Below are 23134 nucleotides of genomic sequence, written 5' to 3'. Positions count from 1 at the left end.
CGCATTGATGAAACAAAAATGCCATTAATTTTCTTTTTCCAGGTGTTTAAATAAACTGAGAAGTAATGAGATCTATCAGACTAATAATTTCAACTTACTTAAAGGGTATGTACAAAATTTAATCCATTATGCATAATTAATTCCATTGTGCAGCTCTAGTGCGACGTAAATTAACAACAACAAAATTTAAATTCTTTTAAAATTCTTTATCTTTCAATAAAAAAAAAGAGTATAATATTAAACATGTATTTCAATGTGATTTGTTTGTTTCAAAATCGGCACATATACGGGCGGTTCTCCAGAAAGTGCCGTTTGCTTTATTCAATTTATTTATCTTTTAAAGATGTTTTTCTTCTTTTTATGTATTAAAACCTTTTAAATATGCATTTTATATTATAAATTTTATGACTAACAATTCAATTTGAATGTGTAAAATTTCACTTCAGTTCCTTTGTTCTAAAGATTTGTCTTAGATTCAGATATTTAAAGATATTTTCATTGTAGGTACAAGTCACATTAAATATATACTGTGCATATTTTAGTAAAATGTATATTTCATTAATAAACATTGCTAGAAATATGTAAAATTTTTTCACTAACTTTTTTAAATTTTTTTTTTACAATTCTTCAGAAAAACTCTTAGATAACTTGTCACTGCTGTCTCATGCAAAAATATTGTACAGTAAAAGCCTGACTAACTGGAATTTGACTTACCAGAAAGCTTAAATGACTAGAATTTTCAGAAGTTTATGTAAAAAAATTTTAAAAACAGAAGTGGTTTTTTTAAAATTAAGAATTGTTTGGAGCATTCAATAATCTGCTATAAAATATCGATTAATCATAATTCGCTCCGCATTGAATGAATGTCCCCCTTAAATTTCTCCATATAACTATAAAAACAAGCATTTAGTTTGGCAGGAGTGGCTCTCACCCACCTTTATCGCTTAACATAGACTACACAAGTTCAAATGCACACTATGTGAAGATCAGGTTCTAAGTAAGTGACAAATTTTCCACACTTAAACAGGAGAAAGGGGAGGTGGACAAAGAATTGGAATAAAAAACATGCAGAAAGCAGAGGAAAATGTTTATTATCATTTTTGTTATGGCACAGTAATATGAAAAATTGAGATTTTCAGTATTGAAGTTTTGTTATAAAGATTATTAGTTTTCTATTTTTTTTTTAAACTAAGTATTTTAAGTTATTTTTAAAGCTGTTTAGCTGTTTAATTTTGACACAATGTTCACAATAGCTCTAGTTTTTGTTGCACGTTGGGATTGTTTAATTGAGTTTAATGATTTTAAGTAATGCACAAAAATATGTATTTTTGTAATTTTATGTCATTTTTATAAAAAATTTTTCTTTTAAAACAGGGTTATTTTATTAAAAAAAAATTATTTTTTAAATATCCTACTTGTAATAAAAACTACATGCATGAAGTTAGAAAAATCAAAATGGTACTAAATTAGGGTGAATATTTTTATTCAACTTATGAGTACAGTGAGTTATGTATGATTTTAAAAAATATATTATAAATATTATATAAACGTTAATTTGTAAACTTTTTGAATTTGTAACATAACAAAATGAAAATTAAAATCTGTACAATGCAAAAAAAAAATTATTAAGTTTATCACAATTCTTTTAAAATTCATTAAAAATTTCTTTTTTATTGACTTTTACTGTGTTGTTCCCCTTAAATTCTAAAAACAAATGGTAATTAAGTAAAATTTTTTATTCTCTTCTTATGTTCTTCTCATTTCTCTATTTCAGACTTTTTATTTAATTCTTAAGAACAACTATTATTATTTTTTAAAAGTATTGTGTTTTTTGTTTTCCTTGTGGTATGTCACTTTTTTGAAAAGTAAGGTAATATTACAAAGCAATATTTTTTGTGTTTTTTACATATCGGGAATTTAGTGGTTTTTGAGCATTCTGGATAGTTGAGTACAAGTATCACGGTTCGTATTTAAATTTTTAAAAATCCCTTAATGTGATTCGTGAGTCACTCTTTAAAATTACACATTGTGATTTATATTCATGCCGTTAAAGAATCAAACATCGTGGTTTGTGTTCACACAAATTAAAATTTTCACATATCTATTTATATTTTCAGATTTTTAAGATCACACATCCTAATTTATATTCACACTATTTTAAGATCACAGAATGCGATTCTCATTTACTCTTTTTTAAAATTACCCAGAGAGTATTCAGGCAATTTTAAAATCTAACTTCTTTTTTCTAATTCACTCAATTTTAAAATCTCTCATTGCAGTTTGTATTTTCTCGATTTATATCTAAGAGTTGGTAATATTAATTTTATAGATAAAAATCAGAAAAAAGTATATTTTCACTATATCTAACCTACTTATTATTCAAAACATTTTTGTTACATTTAAATTTATGTTCACTCAGATAATTAAAAAATAAAATTTTATATAATTTTCTTTAAATTAATTTTATTTTTATTTTATTATTTTTCGAGAATAGTCCGAATCTGTGTTAATAATTGAACTTCTTTTAAAAATAATATGGCTCATAATTTTGGTGAATTCTATTCATTTATACTTCAATATGTAAGTATTAGACTTGAAACAAGATTGAAAAGAAATATATCAGTCTCTCATTTATGAAAATTGTAATTAAAATTTATAATTATTTTAAATAGTTTTTATTATTTTTGATACTTTTCCACATTTCCAATTAACTTTTAAAATCCGAGGAAAAAAAAAATTTCCACTAAAAATACATTGTACTTGACAGAACATTTTATTTCACTTATTGAATCCAGAGTTCCATAAAATGTGGGTTCGTTATAAATGGCTTCTACTCTTATATCCTTTTTGCGCATATGGAAAAAGATACTGACATAAAAATTTTTTTTTTGAACTTTGTAACTAAAAGGTTGCACAATTGTTTACCAAAGTGGCTAGATTCTATCCATTTCTTAAATAAACTTATTAAGCATCAAATCGCTACTTGTTTTTGTTACCAATTTTTAAATATTTTTTGTTCTTTTAAAGTGTCTGATATTAAAATAAGTATATTGTATTTTCTCAACCTTTTTACAATCATTTAATTTGTTAGAATATTTTAATTATAAAATCGATGCATATAAGTTAATTATAATAGTAAATTAATATTTTATCTCTAATTGTGTGTCATAAGTATACTTGCCAACACTTTCGGATTTTATTTTTGTGTTTAATGTGGCAGCAAAACTTAAACATTCATACTTATTTCATATTTGAATAAATGTGATTAAACAAAAATTTTGAATACCACTACTTTCAAATCTTCAAAACATATATGTAATAAGCCTGTTGGCTGTCTGAATGTGTGTTTAGGTGTCGACTAAATTTTAATGAGACACCATCTTTTAATTTTAATTGAAATGGCATTTCTCTATTTCTTGGAAAAACTTTTTTTGAAAAGAGTAAAAATTGGCAGATATGCATAAGTAATTTGTTATTTTATTTGTTATAAAATTATATCCTTATTTAAAATATTTTGATATTATAGGTCTCATGTGGTAAAGGGATGTTATCCAGAAAAATTACTAAAAGCATGGGATAAATTTTCAAGAGAAAAAACTGCTCTTAACGTTAGACCAGGTTGCTATGCCATAAAATATTGTCTTTATATTTTTAATTTGATTAGATGATGGTTTTCATTTAAAGGATTTTAGATGTACAAAGAAGAATGTGCTGTTTTGAATTTTCTAATTAATTTCTTCAATATTAGAAGTTACATATGGAAGATTATTAAATATAAATCTAGAATATTTAAAGGCAGAGAGAGGTTCAATTGGGATAATTGTGACCACATGTTAATTGTGTCAAGCACTATTTTTTATTTAGAAAAAAAGTAAAAAAATAGTTGTCCAGGTTAAAAATGTTTTTTCAAGTTTTATATATGTATTTTGCTAGGCATGCTTAACAATTTATATAAAATGTGCACCACATTTGTAAACTTATCTATTTGTAGATTTGAATTGACTAACAATAAAACACTTGTTTTTTTTTATTTTTGTATCTGATAGGAATCTCACTACTATACATTTAAGATTTGCTTACATAAAAATTTCTTATGTCCAAATATAAGTAATAATCATATTAAAACATGTTTGTAAAAAAATAACAAAACAAGAGATCATAATTTTAACATTTTGAGATTTTTTGAGGGGTTATTATGATCAATTCTTTAATAGCCTAAGTAAATAACTTATAAGGTTATTAAGTCACAAGTGATCATAATTACACCAACTGTCCGTATTTTTTTCTTTCTTATGATTAAGTGTGTAGAATATATCTATGACTTAATGCAATAAAATCTCTATTAAAATGTAAAATAAGTGCTAAATTTTTAAAAATTGGTGACTGAAATTTTAAAATCACTCGTGGCTTTTGTTTGGTGTGTACAATTTTCTGTCTATGTCTGTAATTTGTAAGATAAAGGGATTTTGTATCTTTAAAAAAAATTTCAAACAATGTGATACTGAGCGAGATCAAAATGAATAATAATGAGCCTGTGACTCAAACTTCAATTTTTGTAGTTTTTCCTTAGTTTTTGTAACATGCTTTACTATTCTATTAAGTTACATAACTTAAAGAAATACTTTTGCTACTTGTTAGTTGGGTATTCACTTTTAGTATTTTTTTCCCCTCTAAATTCTTTTATTTAAAAAAAAAGTTTTGTATTTTGAATTAAAAATTACTTGAGAGTAGCTCAGATGAACTATTTTTCTTAATTTGTATTGCATAATTTGAGGATAAATAATAATATTTAGGAGCAAATTACTGTTAATCTTATGAAAAAAGTTAAAGATTTTTAAATAAATTTAAGATTATTTGTTTTAATTCTATTTCATAAGCAATCATATGTCTTCAGAACAGTAATTTACTTTTTCCATTCTTAACCATGTTTTATTTAAAAAAAAATTGGGGAAAATTGGTTTTTACAGTATTAAGATTGAATTTAATTTTTCATTTACTTAAGGACTATTTTAACTTAAAAGAACATCTTATTACAAAAAGACTTTTCTTTTTTTTAGGTTATTATGTGTTTTTTAGCAAAATTTTTCTCAAAGCTGGACTTTTTATTTTCAAATTTTCAGTCTTCAGAATTTTTGTGACTTTTTCCTAAAATAAAATTAAATGATTGCTGTTTTTAGACTATTACTGTTTTTTTTATTGAAATGTTCCTATCAATCGTTTTTAAATCAAGTTATAGATGCATTCTTAGACATGAATACTATGGTACTTAGTATTTTTATCATATGTGCTTCTTCCTTTTTGTTTGTTTGCTCATTTTTTGAAGCATTTTTAAGTTTGAAGAATTTACCCAATGTAAAAAAAAAGTATTTTTTACATGTTTCTTCAAAACGTTTTTATTCTGTCTATAATTTTAATTTTTGTAACATTAATATTTTTCTTTTAATCGTAAATTTATTTATTTTGTTTCATTTTACTGTTGAAAGCAAGCCTTTCCTTACCTTTCCTTTACCTTAAAAAAATGAGTTACTTAAAAAATATTACATGCATCTGGGAAGATTGCATAGATTTACATGTTATTTATTGCCTACTTTATTTGATTTAAAATAATAATAATTATTAATATTATTAAGAATAAACTTTTTAAAATACAAAACATTTTTGATTAAATGTCATTAAAGAAGCCTAAAAAAGAAATCTCAATAATTTTTTAGTTAAGAGAAAAGTTAATTTTTTAAGAATATTATTGATACTTTATTAATTATTAATGCAAGTATGATTTATTTATCACAGACAATATTATGACAGTTTTAACTGGTCTTTACAATTTATTTCATCAGTATTATCCAGGCACAAGTAAAGATAATGATACAAAGGAACCATTGTTCTAAATTATTTATACTTAATCAAAAATGTTATTTTGTTTCTTAATTTCTTATTAAATCTTTATTTTTTGCACCTCTAATTTCAGACCTATTTGATGAAGAACAGATGTTTGTAATCATTGAACTGGAATATGGTGGTCAGGATCTATCCTCTTTTGTGGTAAATTGTAATTTCAATAACTATATTTATTGAATTTCAACGTACTGTAATTTCGCGGAGATAGGCCGCGGCGTTATTGATTTAAAACTTAAAAATTTAGTAGGAAGGCGTATCTAACGGGGCGGCCTATATAGTATAACTTTTTTTTTCTTCAAAAATTTTGCTTTTTAGAAACCGCACTGGAAATTTCATCTTCATTTTTTCCACCTGTTATTTTACTTTTTATTTATTTTTTCATGCTTAATGTCACTCCAAGGAATGGTCAGTGCAACTGGAATTTTCTCCTCCCTAATCCTTTCTTGGAATCATTTTCTGGAGACCACTATCCACAAGAGGACAAAGTCTCTCTTTCCCTTCTGCCATATGGACAGCTGTTGAGTGCAGGAAATGGGCGTGGAGTGGAGAAGCATAAATCAGAAAGGAATGAATGAAGAAAATCAGGGTGGGGCCAGTGATAAGGTAACTGTAAAACAAACGCTCCCCCACCCCCTGTTCTTTCCAGGAAATATGACTCTTCCACTTGTCATGGATGCCTCTCTCCACTCCCCTTTTTTCTTCAGCTGGTTGTTAAAAACAGGTGAATGTTTGGTAAATAAAGCATGCTGATGAGCTTGGAATGACCTTCAATAATCTTACAATTAGAATGTTCAAAAAGAATTTCAAACTTTCCACTGAGAGTCAGTGCAGAGGGAAAAAAACAAAGTGTGTGAGAATTTTAGACAGGGATAAAAGAAAGACCGTCCTAGGCGGAGTCAGTTGAAAAAAGAAACCTGTTTTGAGAAGTGAAAATAGGGGGAGGAATTGCTAAAAATAGAAACTTGTTTTAAATGCTTGGGAGAGAGCTTTTTATTGTTTTTTTTTCATTGCTCATATTTCTGTCTGATTTCGATCATCTTCCTCAGCTGATTATTATTACGTTTTTTTATCGTTTTATTTTCAGTTCTGATGTGTTTTTGTTTTATAAATATTTTAATATTTTTCTTTTGTTAATATTTTTGTTTCGTTTATACTATTTTCGCTTTGTTTTAACATAACTTGTATTTAAGTTATCCATATTAAATGCCTTCCATTAAGAGGAAAAGTTATACCGCTGCGTTTAAGCTGTCGGCAATTAAAAGAGAAAAAGAAACTGTGATAAATGGCTTCAAAAAAGCGGAAATCATCCCGGGACAAACGAGACCGAAAGTGACAGGGATTAACCCGAAATAAACAATTAAATAGTAAACCTAATTTGCTCTGATGCAGAGAGTTCTGATTTTGAGGAATTTTTAAGTGCAGTGATATGAATATATAGTGATACGTGATATCTAAATAAATTATTCTTAAGTTTTTCTTTGAACAAAATTTGTTTGGATTTATCGTTTATTTCTAAAGCAGGATTTTGGATTGTTAATTTAAAAGTAAAATCGTTTTATTTTTAAAAAATTTCATACTTATTTTAATGGTTTATGATATATTAATTATTTTATTTATATTTTAATGGTCACTTCACTTTAAAATTAGAAAATGCTTAATTTTACTTAGAAAATTATTAAGATCTATTTTATATACTAGGATTGTTTCTATATTTTTTTTAATATTTAATATCCTTTTATTTATTTTTATTTAACTATTTAAATTATATACATATGCATATTTAGAGCATGTGTTAAGTCTTTAATCAATACCTGCATTAAGTTCAAAATTCTTTAATTGTTAAAAATTCGGCGCGGCGTGTCCGGTGAATCTGTCAGTCGATTTTTGAGGGAGCGGCGTATATACCAGGGCGGCGTTTCTCCTCGAAATTACGGCAGTATAAATTAAAGTGATGTCGAAGTTTGTTCTTTATATTCAGAATATTTCCAAACCAGCAGCCAGGGTCTCAAAATTTAACAATTGTGTGATAAAAAAAATTTAACAAAACTTAATACACTGAAACCTGTGCAAATTGATTGCTTGTGGTGCATTGCTTTAATGGTCAACTTATAGATTTTTTGTATTACATTCAACTAGCAATCAGTGAGTTTATGTAGTAGTGCTTGCTGAGTTCACTGATTTAGATCAGCTTGATTTAATTTATGTTTAAAATCTTAATTAAAACTGCTTGAATTTTTAAAAAAATGAAAAATCACTTATAGAAATAAATTTTTCTTCTTCTAACAGTTAGTTAATTATCTTTGTGTGAAATGTAATCCAATTTAATCCTATTTATAATTTATATAAAATAAAATCTGTGTTTTTTTTTGGGGGGGGGGGGGAGAGAAGTAAGTTATTTTCAAATTTATGTTTATTACTGGTACAGTGCGCATAAAAAATATATCTCTTTGAATAACTTTCGTTCTAATGATCAAATTTTTGCATACTAAGTGTCAATCTCAATGGTTTCTGGAAGTCATTTCTGGAACTTCAAATATGCTGATTAATTAGTGCTAATTATTAATTAAATTGCGATAAAGTTTAGATTCGATGCAGCAATAGATTTATCTCATTCTTGAAAATGGGACTTGTCTACCGTGTTCCTTTAGTTTAGATTTTAAAACCAGTTTGGTTTATACAATATAGCCAAGGTTGCACTGGCAAGAAATTCATTCTTTGTTTCACTCTCCGTTGCCACGGTTTCTATTGTTTTTATTTTTCATTTTTCGCTGGCAACCATACATTTCTTACTTCAAATTACTTTTGTTTTCTTGATTCACATCTGGCGAGTCTTAAAATTTGGTGTCTATTTTTGAATGCTTAGTCAGGGCTCACTAGATATTAATGACTCGTGACATGGATTTTTGAGCGCTCAAAACATGTCGAGTTTTATTTTCTTATTTTTTTAAGGTAATGAATTTTTATCTTTTCGCTTCAGTTTCTATGGATTATTCATTTAGTGACACAGTAGTGCAGTAAGTATATTAAGTTAAAATACTTAATGCGATATTAAAATTAGTTTTATGTAACATAAATTATGAAAATAATAATTATTAAAAATTATTTTTTGCATGATATTATCTTTAGTTTATCTTAGGGTTTTATGAATGGGTGCAAATTTTTTTTGGAAATGTTTAGTTAATTTTAAAAATGAAATATGACTAAAAATGCAAAAAGTGAAATTAACATTAAGGGGTCCGAACTGTGGATCGCTCTCTTGATCTAACTATGGCGACTATATTTCCCGGATTGCGGCTAACTCTTCTATTTTGGGGTTAGAATTTTGAATCCGTCAGAAAAAAGGTAAATGTTTATTCAGAGAAAGTATGTTTTTGTGTCTGATTTTGTAACTTAACAGTTAGCACTGAATAATTAGTACAGTGGTACCTCGAGACACGAGCGCCCTGACATACGAGTTATTTGAGATACGAGCTGTCGAGCGAGCAAAGTTTTGTTTTGAGATACGAGCGACATTTGAGATACGAGGAACGGCCATACATGCCCTTCTCGTCCTCGACAATGCTCCTGCTCACCCACCGAGCTTCGAACATGACATCCTCGAAGAGTTCAAGTTTATAAAAGTTCTCTAATACCACCTAACACCACTCCTATCCTGCAGCAGGTGATTTCTAATTTTAAAAAACTGTACACTAATCACCTGTTCTGGCGCTGCTTTGAGTTGACAGAAAACACAAACCTCACCCTTCGAGAGTACTGGAAGGACCACTTTAACATCTATATACCTCAGAATTATTGATCAGGCCTGGTTGAGTGTTACAACGAGGACCTTGACCTCAGCATGGAAAAAGCTGTGGCCTGAGTTAGTCTGTAGCCGAAAATTGTGCTGTGGCCTGAGTCTGTAGTTTCGAAGGATTCGAACCAGAAGTGCCAGTGGAGGAGGAGATTGTGTCTCTGGCAAAATCTATGGACCTGGTGTTGGGTGAGAGAGACGTGAACGAGCTCGTCGAGGAGCACTCTCAGGAACTGACGACTGAGGAATTACAAGAGTTACAGTCGCAGCAGCATTCGAAGGTTCTGCAAGAAATTGGTTTCAAGGAAGAGCCAGAGGTGGAGGAGGTTGTCTCTACAAGTGAGCTAAGAGAGTTCTTGGGAATGTGGGCGAGAATTTCACAGTTCGTGGAAAAGAAACACCCCAAAAAAGTTGCAACTAGTCGTGCATCGGAGCTATTTAATGACACTTGCCTAACTCATTTCTAAAGCATTCTGAAAAGGAGGAAGAAACAAACCTCCTTGGACAGTTTTTTTTAAAATCCGACTAAGAAAGCAAAGACCAATGAAGAGAAAAGCAGTGACTAAAATTAAGCATGCCGTAGCATTTAAGTTGTAAGTTGCATTTAAGTGACCAAAATACAAATATGTATGTACACTTTATAAAACCAGTTTTTTTCTTGCTTTACATTCTCTTCTATTATGCTTTTATGCAATATTTGTCATTTATAAATACGTAACAAAAACAATTGGTGGTAGCATTTTTGGGGCTGGAACGGATTAATTGCATTTCAATTAATTTCAATGGGGAAATTTGCTTTGAGTTACGAGCAAATTGACATACGAGCAAGGTTACGGAACGAATTAAACTGGTATCTCAAGGTATCACTGTATATGAGTTCATTCCTAGGAACCATAAAGATTGACACTTAGTATGTGAAAATCCAATGAATAGAACAAAAGTTAATCAGGATATCTTTTTTTGCGCATTGTACGTAGCTCTCAACTCAAGTGAATTTTGCCGGTTTTCTTTGATCTCCTGGCTTTATTAGAAATTCTCCTGGTTTTTGCATGTTTCTGAAAATTTCTTAATTCCCTTTTTTGGGAAATTTTAATAGAGTTAATAAGGAATAATCTGAAATCATATTTTTTACTATACAATATTAGAAAAAATTTTTACTCATGTTTTAAGTTCTGAAACTTGTTGATTTATGTTCTGAAAGATAAGGAAAAGTGAAATTTGAAAACTTGAAACTTGATTACTTTGTATTGAACCATGAGTATTGTAATGCTGATTTTTTTCTTTTTTAAATTTTATTCAAGCAAGTCAATTTCATTGTTTTTTCAACACTTCATGTTTTGAAAATCGAGAAATATTTTTTTGTTTCATTTTTGTCTGTTTTTCTGCTTTAACTAAATTTAAGCATGTTAACAGAGCGTTTCTTATAAACTTTATTCTTTTATTGTCATTTTTTCCCCTTGTTCAGTAACTATACTTCACAACTACTATACTGATTCTCAATATTAAAGTTATATTTCAGAACTAAGAAAAAAAATTTCTGTTTCTTTTTTTATTATTTTTATAAATTTTTTTATCAGCGTTTTTATTATAACAGCATTTTTTAAAGAGCGTTTCTAGGGAACTTTATACTTTTATGGTTACTTTTTTCTAAAACTACGACAATGTGAAAAAGTTGAATTAAGATTTTTAGCGTTAAATCTTTCACTTAAAAATTAAGAGCGATGAATGAAGAGGTGCTTTTGGCCGAATATTCATCTATTCGGCTAAATCATTATTCCTTAAATCCTTATACTATAGTCCGTTTACATAGTTTTAGAAACTAGCTGATTTCAGCATTTATGGTTTAGAAATTTTGCGAACATTTAAAAAAAAAATTTGTAAGTTATTTTATTTTGAAAAAGAAAAAAGTAACTCTTGATACTAATGATGAAAAAGAAAATGAAGATTTGTAACTGCTTTGTGAAAATGCTTGAAACATCACATTTGATAATTATGCATTAGTTGATAAAAATATTGAAACTTGTGGTCGCTTCAAGAAATGATTACAGAAACTAAAGTGATATCAATGACAATGGCAATAAAGAATCATAAAAAGTTCCAAAAATCTGTGGAAGGTCTCGAATCCTTTGAAACACTGAGGAGCTTTCTGTATTCACGAACTTATAAAAATTGAACAGCAATTTGTTTCAATTCTTGAACATTTATTGTTTGCATTGAAAAGAAAAGAATAAATGAGAATTTCTAATTATTTTATATAAATAAATGTGCGTATACATGGTGCTTTTGCATCATAATATATTTGCAGTAAGAACATAATTTTTATTTCTTTTTTTCTTGTAATTTTTTTAATTTTTAGGGTGAATTACTTTAATACTTTTCATACATTTTCAAGTCATTAGTTGGCAATTTATGTTGACCTTAATTTGTCATTTTCCTGTATCTACCATTCATACTGTATGTTTCCATGAGAAACGATCAATCAAGGTTCTACTCTAATTGGGAAACTTTGAACATTGTTTTCTTATTTTTATTAAAATTAGTCTAAATGCAATTTATAGAAAGGTAAAAAAAGAGAAAATATATGTTTAAAGCAGTTAAATATATTTTTAAAATCAAATGTGTACAACTTGCACCATGATCTATTCATAAACAAGAAGAAAACAACTTGCGCCAAAAATATGACTTATCATTATTTTTAAACATTGCTTATCCTATAATTAGGAGCCATAAAGAAAAAAATGTTTCAAACTAAAAAAAATAAACACATATCGAGTATAAATTAAAAGAGAAAAACAAAAATTCAAATAAATGAGCAGCACACACTCTTTACAAAATACTTCAATTGAAGAAAGCGGGGACAGTACGTTGCAAAGATTTCTTGGACGAAACAATTAGCATGCCTTTTTGTTCCCCTAGAAAACGGAAATTTGTTTTTTTTTAGGAGAGAAAGATTTCTAAACTAGTGTCTTTGAGGGGATGTAAACATGAAAAAACAACTCTATGAGGGTAGCCTGGGACTGGAAGGTTCTTTTAGAAGGTAGAGAATCAGAAGATAAAAAAAAAAGAAGTATCAAGATGAAGGAAGAAAGAGAAAAGGGATGTTTCTCAGAATTTACATTTGAATTGCTTACCTTAAGATGTTGTTTGTTTAGAGAGATTCGTATAGCTGAATGTCAACATCATCCCCCGATTGGCCTGTTTGCTAAGTGGTCAGCATATGTCATCAGACTTCAAGCTTCAACCGCAGCTTCCATCAGAATTTGTTTCGCTTTGAATGTGATGTGCAGTCGATCTGGGCATTACAATGGCAAAGTATACTAAAAAATCTTGTATTGTTAATTTAATGAGAAAGAATATTTTTATTTAAAATAAACTTGTATATTTCCACATTGAAGCTTATGTGTGCTATTATTGGGCCCTTTAAACTAAATATGCTGTTATTAGATGTTAATAAAATTTTAATGATAGTATTTGTCATTCGTACAATGGTCAACAGATGGGTACACTTTAAATTATCTGTCTTCAATGATTTTTAGTTTAAAGAATAAATTTAGTATTTCTTCTTTTTTTTCAAAATAATATATTATACATTTGTTTGATTAAAATATTCTCAATTAAAACTTTTATTCAGGGTATCCGCGCACCTGGAAAGTCGTGAAAAATAATGGAAAGTCATGAATTTTGGTATTGAACAAAATTTGTCATGAAATGTCATGATTTTAACTATTTTTTAAAATGGAATTCACCCCTCCCCCAATTTCATGGTGTTCCGAATACAGTGTAACGTCCCATATCCGGACGTCCCTTTTCCGGAAGGGTCGATTTCCCGGACACTTTTTAACAATCAAAATAAACAAACATTTCTTCATCTTTCCCTCTCCTTTAAAAAAAAAAACGAAGTCTTTTGACAGGTTTTTCCCCTTCTCAGCTTCTAGAGATCTATGCATTGAACCCATAAATCAACAGAAGACCTACTAAGACCATGACGCTCCTCCTCTGGAATGCAGGAAACGGGGGGGGGGGTTGTTTTCAAAAGAGCATAACTGAGTCCCCTCCCTCCCCCTTCTTTCTATGCAGCTGGCTAGTAAAAGAGGCATTTCCTGGAACCTTTTTGAATGTTAAACTAGAGGGGGAATCCCCTTTAGTCACACAAGAAAAAATAAAGAGAACCCAATTAGCATGCCACGCCTTTATGCTTGATTGATAGCCAATGATGGGAGAGAAAATAAGAATTTGTCACTACCCCGCCCTCAACTTGAATGACAAGTAAGGAGGAAATGAATTTATTTTCTTCACCTACCCACCTTATTGAATGACGGGAATTTCCCCTTCTTGCTTGAATCGTTCTAGTTCAAAATGGTGGAGAGAGCAATTAATATTTTCATAACTGTCAATTTTTTTAGTTTCCTATATTTATTTTTATAATAGCAATAATTATTATTTTTTAAATATTTTGTTTTTGATTGATTAGATATCATTCTAATACTAAAACATTATTGCCCAAAAAATAATGTTATTTAATTTCTGCTTCTTAGATTCAGATCATTTTAATCTCTGTTTACCTTGGGAGTCTATTATACGGAAAAATCGATTATCCGGACTTCGGAAAGTCCCGCCGATTCCGGATACGCGACTTTCCACTGTATCTAAATTGCAACAAAATCCCCACTCACAGTCATATTTGATTAAAATATAAAATATTTTTGTGTTCTTTAAAAATTATGGTGTTCTTTCAAAAAATGAAAGAAAAGACATCATTTCTAGAACGAATTGTCTTTTAACTACTGTGATTTCAGAATTTTTGTTATTATTTTTTTTATTTTATCAATTTAAAATTTTAGCTGAAGCAAGCCAGTCATTGGCGAATTTTTTTATTCCGAAACGAGAACAGAAAAATGGGAGTATTTCTTTCCTTTCCGATGAACAAAAAAAGTTTCTTTAGAATGTAATTCTGCAGAAAAAAAGAAGAAAAATTAGTTGCTTTTGTATTTTTTTCAGCTATTTTATTGCTTCAACTCTTTCTTTACTCAGTTTTTTAAATTTAAAATCTATAAATATGAAGATGCAGAGTATAACAGTTTTGGTTATACCTATCATTTCAGAGAAAGTTATTATAATGCTTTTAAAAATTTTATTGTTGTGTTTTTGTCGGAGAAAGTAGTAACTTCGTTAAGTCATGAAAAATTCTTCGAATTAGTCATGAAAAGTCATGAATTTGAAAATCAAAAATGTAGCAGATACCCTGTTTATTGTATAATTAAAATAACGTATAAAATTTATATTTATAGTAAATAAATAATGAAATATTATGACTCAATATTACCTGGAAATATTCTTTTCCCACATATAAATAATCAGATTTTTTTCAATAAAATTAATCAAATTGTCACTTAACATTAAATACAAAAATTTGCATATATTTAGTTATTATTTACTTACTGAAACTGTCTTTTTAATTTATAAACTAATAATACTTTCAATCAAAAAAAGAAAAATTATTCATGAATTGTAGTTTTATTTTATAAAAATTAGTAAATAACTTTTATTTAATTATTTATGTGATATAAAATCTTTTTCTTTTTTTAAAAATATTAGTGATTGTAAATTTTTGTATTGTTTTTAGATAAACAAAAGCATTGCTCTTAGAAATATATAATATAATATTTAATATAAAATAAATACTCTTTTTTTTTTAAAAAAAAAAAGTTATTTTCTTTTAATTACTTTTTTGTAATTTGAAAAGAAACCTATATTTTTCTTTTGAGTTTTCATTTAAAAAGAATTCATTAAATATATATAACTTGCTTACGAACTCATTTATGTGTTTGTTTTATATTTTGATAGTTGAGTTTAAAAAATCTGTATGTTTACAAGAAAAGAGCCGATTCTATCATACGCAATAAAATGATATATTTTCCTCTTTCTTCATAGTGCTTATGTCATTTTCAGAACTTCTGATAACACTCAAGCTCAAATGAGAGGTCCTAACATACCACTTTTTTGGCATTGACCTTGGGGGCTGGCAAAATATTTACACATGGAGCTAACTCATTTGTCCTGAAAAACCAAGCCTTTAGCTTTTCTTTCCAGCTGAGACTATAAAAATGTGAGGGAAAAAATCTTATAAGTGTACTTTTCGATAATAAAAGGGTCACTCATGGCAAGAAAAGAAGAAAAAAATTTAAATGTTCCTAGTTAAAAAACATTTCTAGAAATATTTTTTTCTAAAAATTATTTGAACCTGAAATTAATGAAATCAAATATATCTAGGGTTTGCCTGACCCTTACCTAGTTTTGCCTATGCTTAGAAAATCAAGTCTCTAATAAATTTAGTTTTTAAAATGTTAATTAAAACTGTTTAAAAATTATTATTTTTTATTGAGTTTATATAGTTTATTCTGCTCATAAATTTGGGTTCAATTTAGCTATTTGAGGAATCGATTTTCCTTTAATTTGATTGTGATCACGGATGATATAAATGTTCTGTTAATAATGTACTGAATTTTCTTTTTCTTGATTACAAAAAAAATATGTGTTTATGATGTCTCTAAATATATCATTCAATATATTTGCTTTGGATTTTTTTCATAGTTTTTTGTTATACTTTGTTCAATTTCTTTAAACATTTTTCTATATATTGCAGCTTCGTAATGCATGTGAAGCAGAAATTGTATTCAAGCAACTTGCTATTTCATTGGCCATTGCAGAAGAAGTGAATTTATTTGAGCACCGAGATTTACATCTCGGAAATATTTTAGTTAGTCGAACTAAAAGTAAATCTGTTTCATATACTTTTAGAGGTGAACGATTTTCAATTGCAAGTGGAGGTCTGATGGTGAATATTATAGATTTTACACTCTCACGCATTTTAGAAAGTGGTAAGTAAATTTTTTAATGTTTCTTTCTCAGCACTAAACATAAGATTCGCATGATAATATTGTTTTATTTATTTATTTTTTGCACCGCAATGATTTCATTTCTTTAAATAAAAATATTTGCCTATGTTTGGATTTTTCTACGAAGTGTCAGATTGTGTTTTTGTAAAATAGAATATTTTTTAGTTGAATACTTCGACACATTCTACGTTTCAAATTCTTATCAGATTTTCATATAGAAGGTGGAATTATATAGACAGGGATGTAAAAAAATTCTCATGACCTAATATTTCCCCAGAACACAGTTTCTTTTTTTTTTTTTAATTTTAATTACAATAAACTTTTTAAAAATATTTTTGAAAGTAAAGTCTGTATTTTTAAAAAATTTTCCCTTTAACTAAGGCTTTATTTGATTTTTGATAAATTCTTGAATAAATTTGTTTTTGTGCTAAAATAACCGAAATCAAAGTATATTGAAATATTAATATTTTACAATTGTAATTTGTAAAGAGATAATTTTTTTTACCTTTGAAAATTTTGCACTAATTTTTATTTATTTAATTAAACCAAAAATTTCTTTAGGGCTGTCAGAGTTTCACCTGAACCTTGTTCGTGCGAACAGACTTACTCTGCACCCCTTGAGTTTACAATCCAAATATATATATACATATATATATATGTATTAAGTGAATGTATATTACACATTATATTTGTTTTATAGATAAGTAATATATTACAATTTAGCAAGATTTTAAATCATGTACTTTAATTTTTTCACATATTTCGTTATTTTTATTAAATTTTGTTTTCAAAAATCAAATAATTGAATTATGTTATACTTCATATCATTTTGTATAAAAAAAACTGCAAAATAAATTTATAAAACATAAAGTTAATAATTTCAAAAAGCAGTTTGGTTTGGCAATTGCAAAGAAAAAATTGTTTAGAAATTTTATGTGAATTATGTGAAAAAATCCAATTAGTGAGTGTAAAGATGAGTTTCTTCAAGTTGGCCCAATCTGCAAAAACCTGCTGAGTTTTTCTGGGCTGGGCCAATCTTGATGAACATTTAAATTGTATGACTTGAACTAATTCAAATATTTTTAATTTTATTGAAATATTTCAGGTGTAATCTATTATAACGACCTTGCTGATGATAAATCTCTATTTGAACAAACTGGTGACATACAATTCAATGTTTATAAAGCCACCAAACTTCAGTTGGAGTATGTGGAACTATTTTTTTGTTCTTATTTATTATTACTATTTTTAGTTTTATCTTTCTTGATTTCATCTTTGGTGTTTATTTCTTTTTAAAAAAAATAGTCCCTTGACGCAAATTGCTTAAAAGTCAGGGGAAACATAATTTTTACCCTAAGACATCCCACTTCGTCAAAGAACAGTATAATTAGTGGGTAATAAAATGGAAACCAACTTCAAAAAATATTTAGGAGACATCCTAACATCAGTTACTCATTTTCCCCTCAGATCCTTTTACTTATCAATCTCGGAACTAGTTTAAGCTTCTTGTGATTGATTTTACCACAAGCTTTTTCTTTTCAAGCATGACTGTAACTTGAATTCGAAATTTGGTTGTCGTTGACATTAACATTTGAGAAACTATGTAGAAATGGCAATTAAATAAATAAATAAAAATTGAAAAGAAATTAAAAAGCAGTGTGAATGTACAGAAAAATCGTTTAGAAATGGGCAAGTAAAAAGTAATCAAAATTTGCATATCTTTTTACTGCTGAATTGTTAATTGTGTGCACAAAGTCAGAGTGCATATAAAAATAACTTTTTATTTTAGTAATAGCTTTGTGTCTAATGTATTCGTTTATTATAATGCTGCAAAAAAGTTTGTCATCAAAACTCCTTTTAATAGAACAGCAAGGTTGCCAACTTTCTATGCTTTTAAGGAAAATTTCTTCTACTGTTAACTAAGTTGTTTTAATATACTATTTTTGGTTTTCTAAATTTGATTTTAGGTTATTTTCCACACCACTATTTATAGACTCAAAAGTTCATATTAAGCACCACTTTGTTTCAGCTCTCTCGGGGTGAGGCTTTGAAAATGTTAGCAAAATTATCAAAAGTTCTGAAAGTTTTGATTTTTATCTGACCACACTAAACAATATTTTTTAAAAAAATTTAGTAGTTGGCAGCACTGCAACAGTATATTTTGTCAATAGTCCATAAAAAAAACCTGAAATATTTATGCATATAATTTTACCTCTCACATAAAATACATTCAATAACATTTACATGAATAATTTCTATGAGGAAAGAAGCAGAAAATGCTGCAAAAATATTTTTTTCCTGTGAGCTAGTATAAAGCAAGAGTATCACAGTTTGTGTACATCTGCTAAATCTGTTTCTGTGAAAACCTGTAAAGTTTATGTAAAATTATTCTAAATCCAAATAGGTTCTGAACAGAACAACATGCATGAATGCAGTAAGTGACTGATTGTTAACTAATGGTGTAAAATTTCATGCATTTTATACATCAATCTCGGATCTTCCAAGATCGTGGATAGCAAGCATGGTGATTTTCTATCAATCCATTGCTGCTATTGATTGAATGATTCAGGGTGAAAAAAGTTGCAATTTTTGATTTCTGTACTACTTTTTTTCCTTCTGCGGAAAGGAAGAGTGCAAACACCTTCTGCCACTGAAAATTATAAGAATAGGCATTATTGGGTTCTATAAGTATCCACGTTTAGCAAGACTTAACATGAACTTGAAATGCTCTCATTTGGCTTAAGATTCAATGTGCTAAATAATTTAACATTATAAATAGCAAAAATCTTGGATTATATTGCTGTTATAATAATAAATTTACTAAACCAAGATTGCTTGTTTTAACAACAATTGCTTTCCACCCACTAAATTTTTTGCAAAGAGAGAAATTTACTTTCCAATTTTTTTAATATTTATTTTTGAATATTCTTATACTAATATGTTTTGAATTTTTTTTAATTATGCTTTTGTTTTAGTTATGTCATTGTCTTTCTTGGGTTCTCAATCCAGGGCAGAGGTCATTATCTTCTTTTGACCTTAATTCTTAATCTGTATACTAGTTTTACTCAGGGGCAGAGTAAATCGAATGTTTTACGAAGTATTTATACTTGCGTTGTTCCTTTTAATAAAATATACTTAAACCTAAACATAGTTGCACCCTCTTTTAGAAAATGAAATAAAATTGTACACTCCTCTAAAAAAAGATGGGAGCATTTTTGAGCATCAGCTATTATTCTTTTTTAAAGCTTTCAAACTAATTTATGGGTAAAGAAATCTCCAGTTGTGGCGCTTCTGCATTAGATAATGTGACTGGGCATATTCTGTTCATAATGCTGTATCGATTAATAAAAACTGTCAGTAAACATTTTTAAAAATCTTGTTTTAAAAAGTCTAAATTCAAGTTCGTTAGTTAAATAACTAAATAAACTAATAAATTAAATTTTTTAGTCAAGAATTACAATTGTTGTTCATAGAATGTCATGATTTTATAGTAGCAAAATTAAACATTGATAGATAAAGAAAGTATTCTAAACTAAATTCCTATAAGTACCCACAAAAATAGAAGTTGTTTGAAATAGACATTGTTTGTTGTTCTTAATTATTGTTTTTCATGCAAAATGCTTTTCCTTTATATTTAAAAAAAAATGATTAACTCATTTTCTGTTTGTGAATTTTTTTTCTTTTTTTACAGAAACAAATGGCATGAATGCTTGTTGTTCTCAAATGTGCTATGGTTGACTTTCTTATGCCAAAAATTTCAAGAACATAGTTACAGTCGACCATCAAGCACTAAGCATGCGAAAAGTATGAACAATATAAAAATGCTTATTACCCAAATGACGCAGTGCAAAAGTGCCTTAGATTGTCTTGAAGCATGCAAGATTTTACGAGTACCAGATAAAATTGAAGGCCCAGTATCCATGCAAAATAGTGGTACAGTGTTCATTGATCGGAAATCTTTGCAAAAAGGGAAAACTTTATGTTTATTTGATTGATTGGAATTGATTATATATTGTATTCATTAAAAAAATATTCCATGATATTTTGAAATTTCATTTGATTTCATATGAATAAGAAAATATATAATAGTATTTTTGTAAAATGTATTATTATTATTAAAAATAATGCAAAAGTGCCTGGTAGTCTGTGATAGATGATTAAGATCAAATATCTTAGGCAAATTTGATGCTGCCTATACTCAAAATATTTCAAAAGGTTCTATCTTCAAAAGCTTCAGCCAGCTGTTAGTATTAATTATTTAAAAGATATGATGTTACAACTCTTTGACAATCTTTTATTATTTCATGTTGCTTTATTCATTTTATAATTTTTTTTTGGATACTCTCATCACTTTTGTTAAGTAATTTGGTATAAATTATTTCTAGATCAGCTTTTCTGACTTCAAGAGTATATAAAATGTTATTTTTATTTTCATTTTATTTAGGTTAAGTGGTGAATATACCATAACTGTATGTGATAAGTTTTGCGTTTTTTTTTAAATAGTTGTATGACTAGTGTATTCTTCTAATGTAATTACATTTTTTGAAATGAGCTTTATTTTTTGTTCATTTCATATTATTATATTTCATAATTGTTTTATTGTGTTAAGTTTTTTATTTGTTTCACCATTCATATTTATTTCATATTTATTCATATTTTTTCTCAAACTTCAGGTCACTTTCTGTTTTTAATCTCATATGTGCAACAAATTAACTGTTCTAAATTGCTTTTAAAATGATTTTAAATGTATGTCTTTTAGTGCAATGCAGTTATTTTGAAGAATATATTGTGATCTCATTTTTCTTTATATAATAATGTGTGACTTGACTTAATGTAATATCTATTTTAAAATAAATAAATATATTATTTATTTTTTTTCTCTTTTATTTAGTTAAAAAAATTTCTTACCATTTTTTATTTCCTACTGAACATATATTATTGCATTTGTGCTGATATCTCACTTGTTGAATATAACTGTTTAAACATGTTTATATTTAAAAAAATGAAAAGTTTAAATTAATCATCAAGATTTTCATCTCTTAACTATAGAACAATTAGTAGGACTTTCTTTAACGAACTCATCAATCCTAATGAGAAATGTAACAAATTACATCAGTCATGGGTCTGAAAGATCTTGTGTTCTATGCCATAAATCAAAAAAAGAGAAAAAGACAAGTATACTATGCAAAGCTTGTGGTTTAAGAAAGTTAAGGATTGTATGTACCAGGAATTGTCAGGGAATTTGACACCTTGTCAAATTGCGAGATTTCAATCTTACATTTTCAACCATAATTTGCTCTTACACAGTAAAGGATTAAAAAAAAAAAAAAATCAGATATTTATCGGGTCGACCATCAATAAATGCATCCTCAAGATTCTATTATTCTTAATTGTTTTTGGAGTGCTGTCAATTGGATATCCAAGTTAGGTACTTGAAACTTCTACCCTGAGAGTACTGACTTGTTACGTTTTTAAAAAAATCCTTTTATGTTTCTTAATTTTCCTTATCGTTGATTTAATATGACAAGTCATTGTTTCATAAAGTTAGATCATACATTAGTTATTAAGAACAAAACATTTTTTTATATATATCGTCGTCTATGTTTATTTATCTGTAATTTTATTAAAGAAACACTATTTTTTAATTGATTGAATTCTGAGTCCTCAGTGGTACAACATCATTAGCAAGTTTTACCCGATGTGGAATCACATCTGCTTTCGTTAAAAGTCCTCTGCTTTTATAAGTAAAAGTAGAGGATAATTTATATTTAAACATATGATTTTTTAAAATTCAATTAATCTCATTATATCCTGGGATTTTAATTTGTATGTTAGCGCTTCTTTTAATTATCGTTTCCGTTTGGTAATTCTTAAGTGTTGTTTTTTATTTAATTTGATTAACAAGTTTTCTTGTATTTTATGATTTTCTGTTTTTACTTATAACTAAACTAAACTCTATGGTGCAACAGCCCACAGAGGGCCAAGGCCTACTGTGAACATCTCAGTTTTCTTGATCAAGGTCTCTGGGGTGCAGGAGCAGATATTCCGGTTGAGTGGTCAACGAAATGCAGAACTCCCTGTGTTTAGTCCCCAAGCATGGTTGGTACTAATTTTATCGACTCACTGAAGGGATGTAAGACCGAATATACCTTGCTCGGTCCGAGGGTCAGACCCAGGACCCATGGCAAGAGAGCTCGAAGCGCTACCACTCAGCCACCGGGTGTCTTTACTTATAACTAGGTCAGAAATATACTGCGATATTTAATCATTAATTTTGTTTTATATTAGTTAATTCAATGATTTTAATAAATCTTCAGTTTATTATAATTTGGTTTAGCTTCAATTAACTTATATATTTGTTAGTTTCTTTTTGTGTAGTTTTATTATTTATCTTCAAAATAAGTTATTTTTAATATATTTTTTATAAGCGGTAATTAATTTTTTCTATATATTTATCTTATTTATGATAATTTTTTTTTTAAGGAATAGTTTAACATTGCATTTTTATAGTTTTTTTTTAAATTTTTTCCACTAATATTTTTAAGAACAT

General features: G+C 27.8%; 1 protein-coding gene across 1 annotated transcript; it reads left to right on the top strand.

Moving 5' to 3' along the window:
• Positions 1-42: 42 nt before the first annotated feature.
• LOC122268252 (serine/threonine-protein kinase haspin homolog) lies at positions 43-21460 on the top strand (the record flags this gene model as incomplete). The annotated part of the gene is given in 6 exon segments (XM_043055568.2): positions 43-105; positions 3527-3618; positions 5969-6042; positions 16332-16566; positions 17690-17789; positions 20276-21460. Coding segments are annotated over 6 exon segments (868 nt in total), but the record flags the coding sequence as incomplete, so codon positions are not given.
• Between the last annotated feature and the right edge of the window lie 1674 nt (positions 21461-23134).

This window comes from Parasteatoda tepidariorum, chromosome X1 (assembly GCF_043381705.1).
Source record: "Parasteatoda tepidariorum isolate YZ-2023 chromosome X1, CAS_Ptep_4.0, whole genome shotgun sequence".
NCBI classification, from domain to species: Eukaryota; Metazoa; Arthropoda; class Arachnida; order Araneae; family Theridiidae; genus Parasteatoda; species Parasteatoda tepidariorum.
This window is presented reverse-complemented; position numbering and strand designations above follow the sequence as displayed.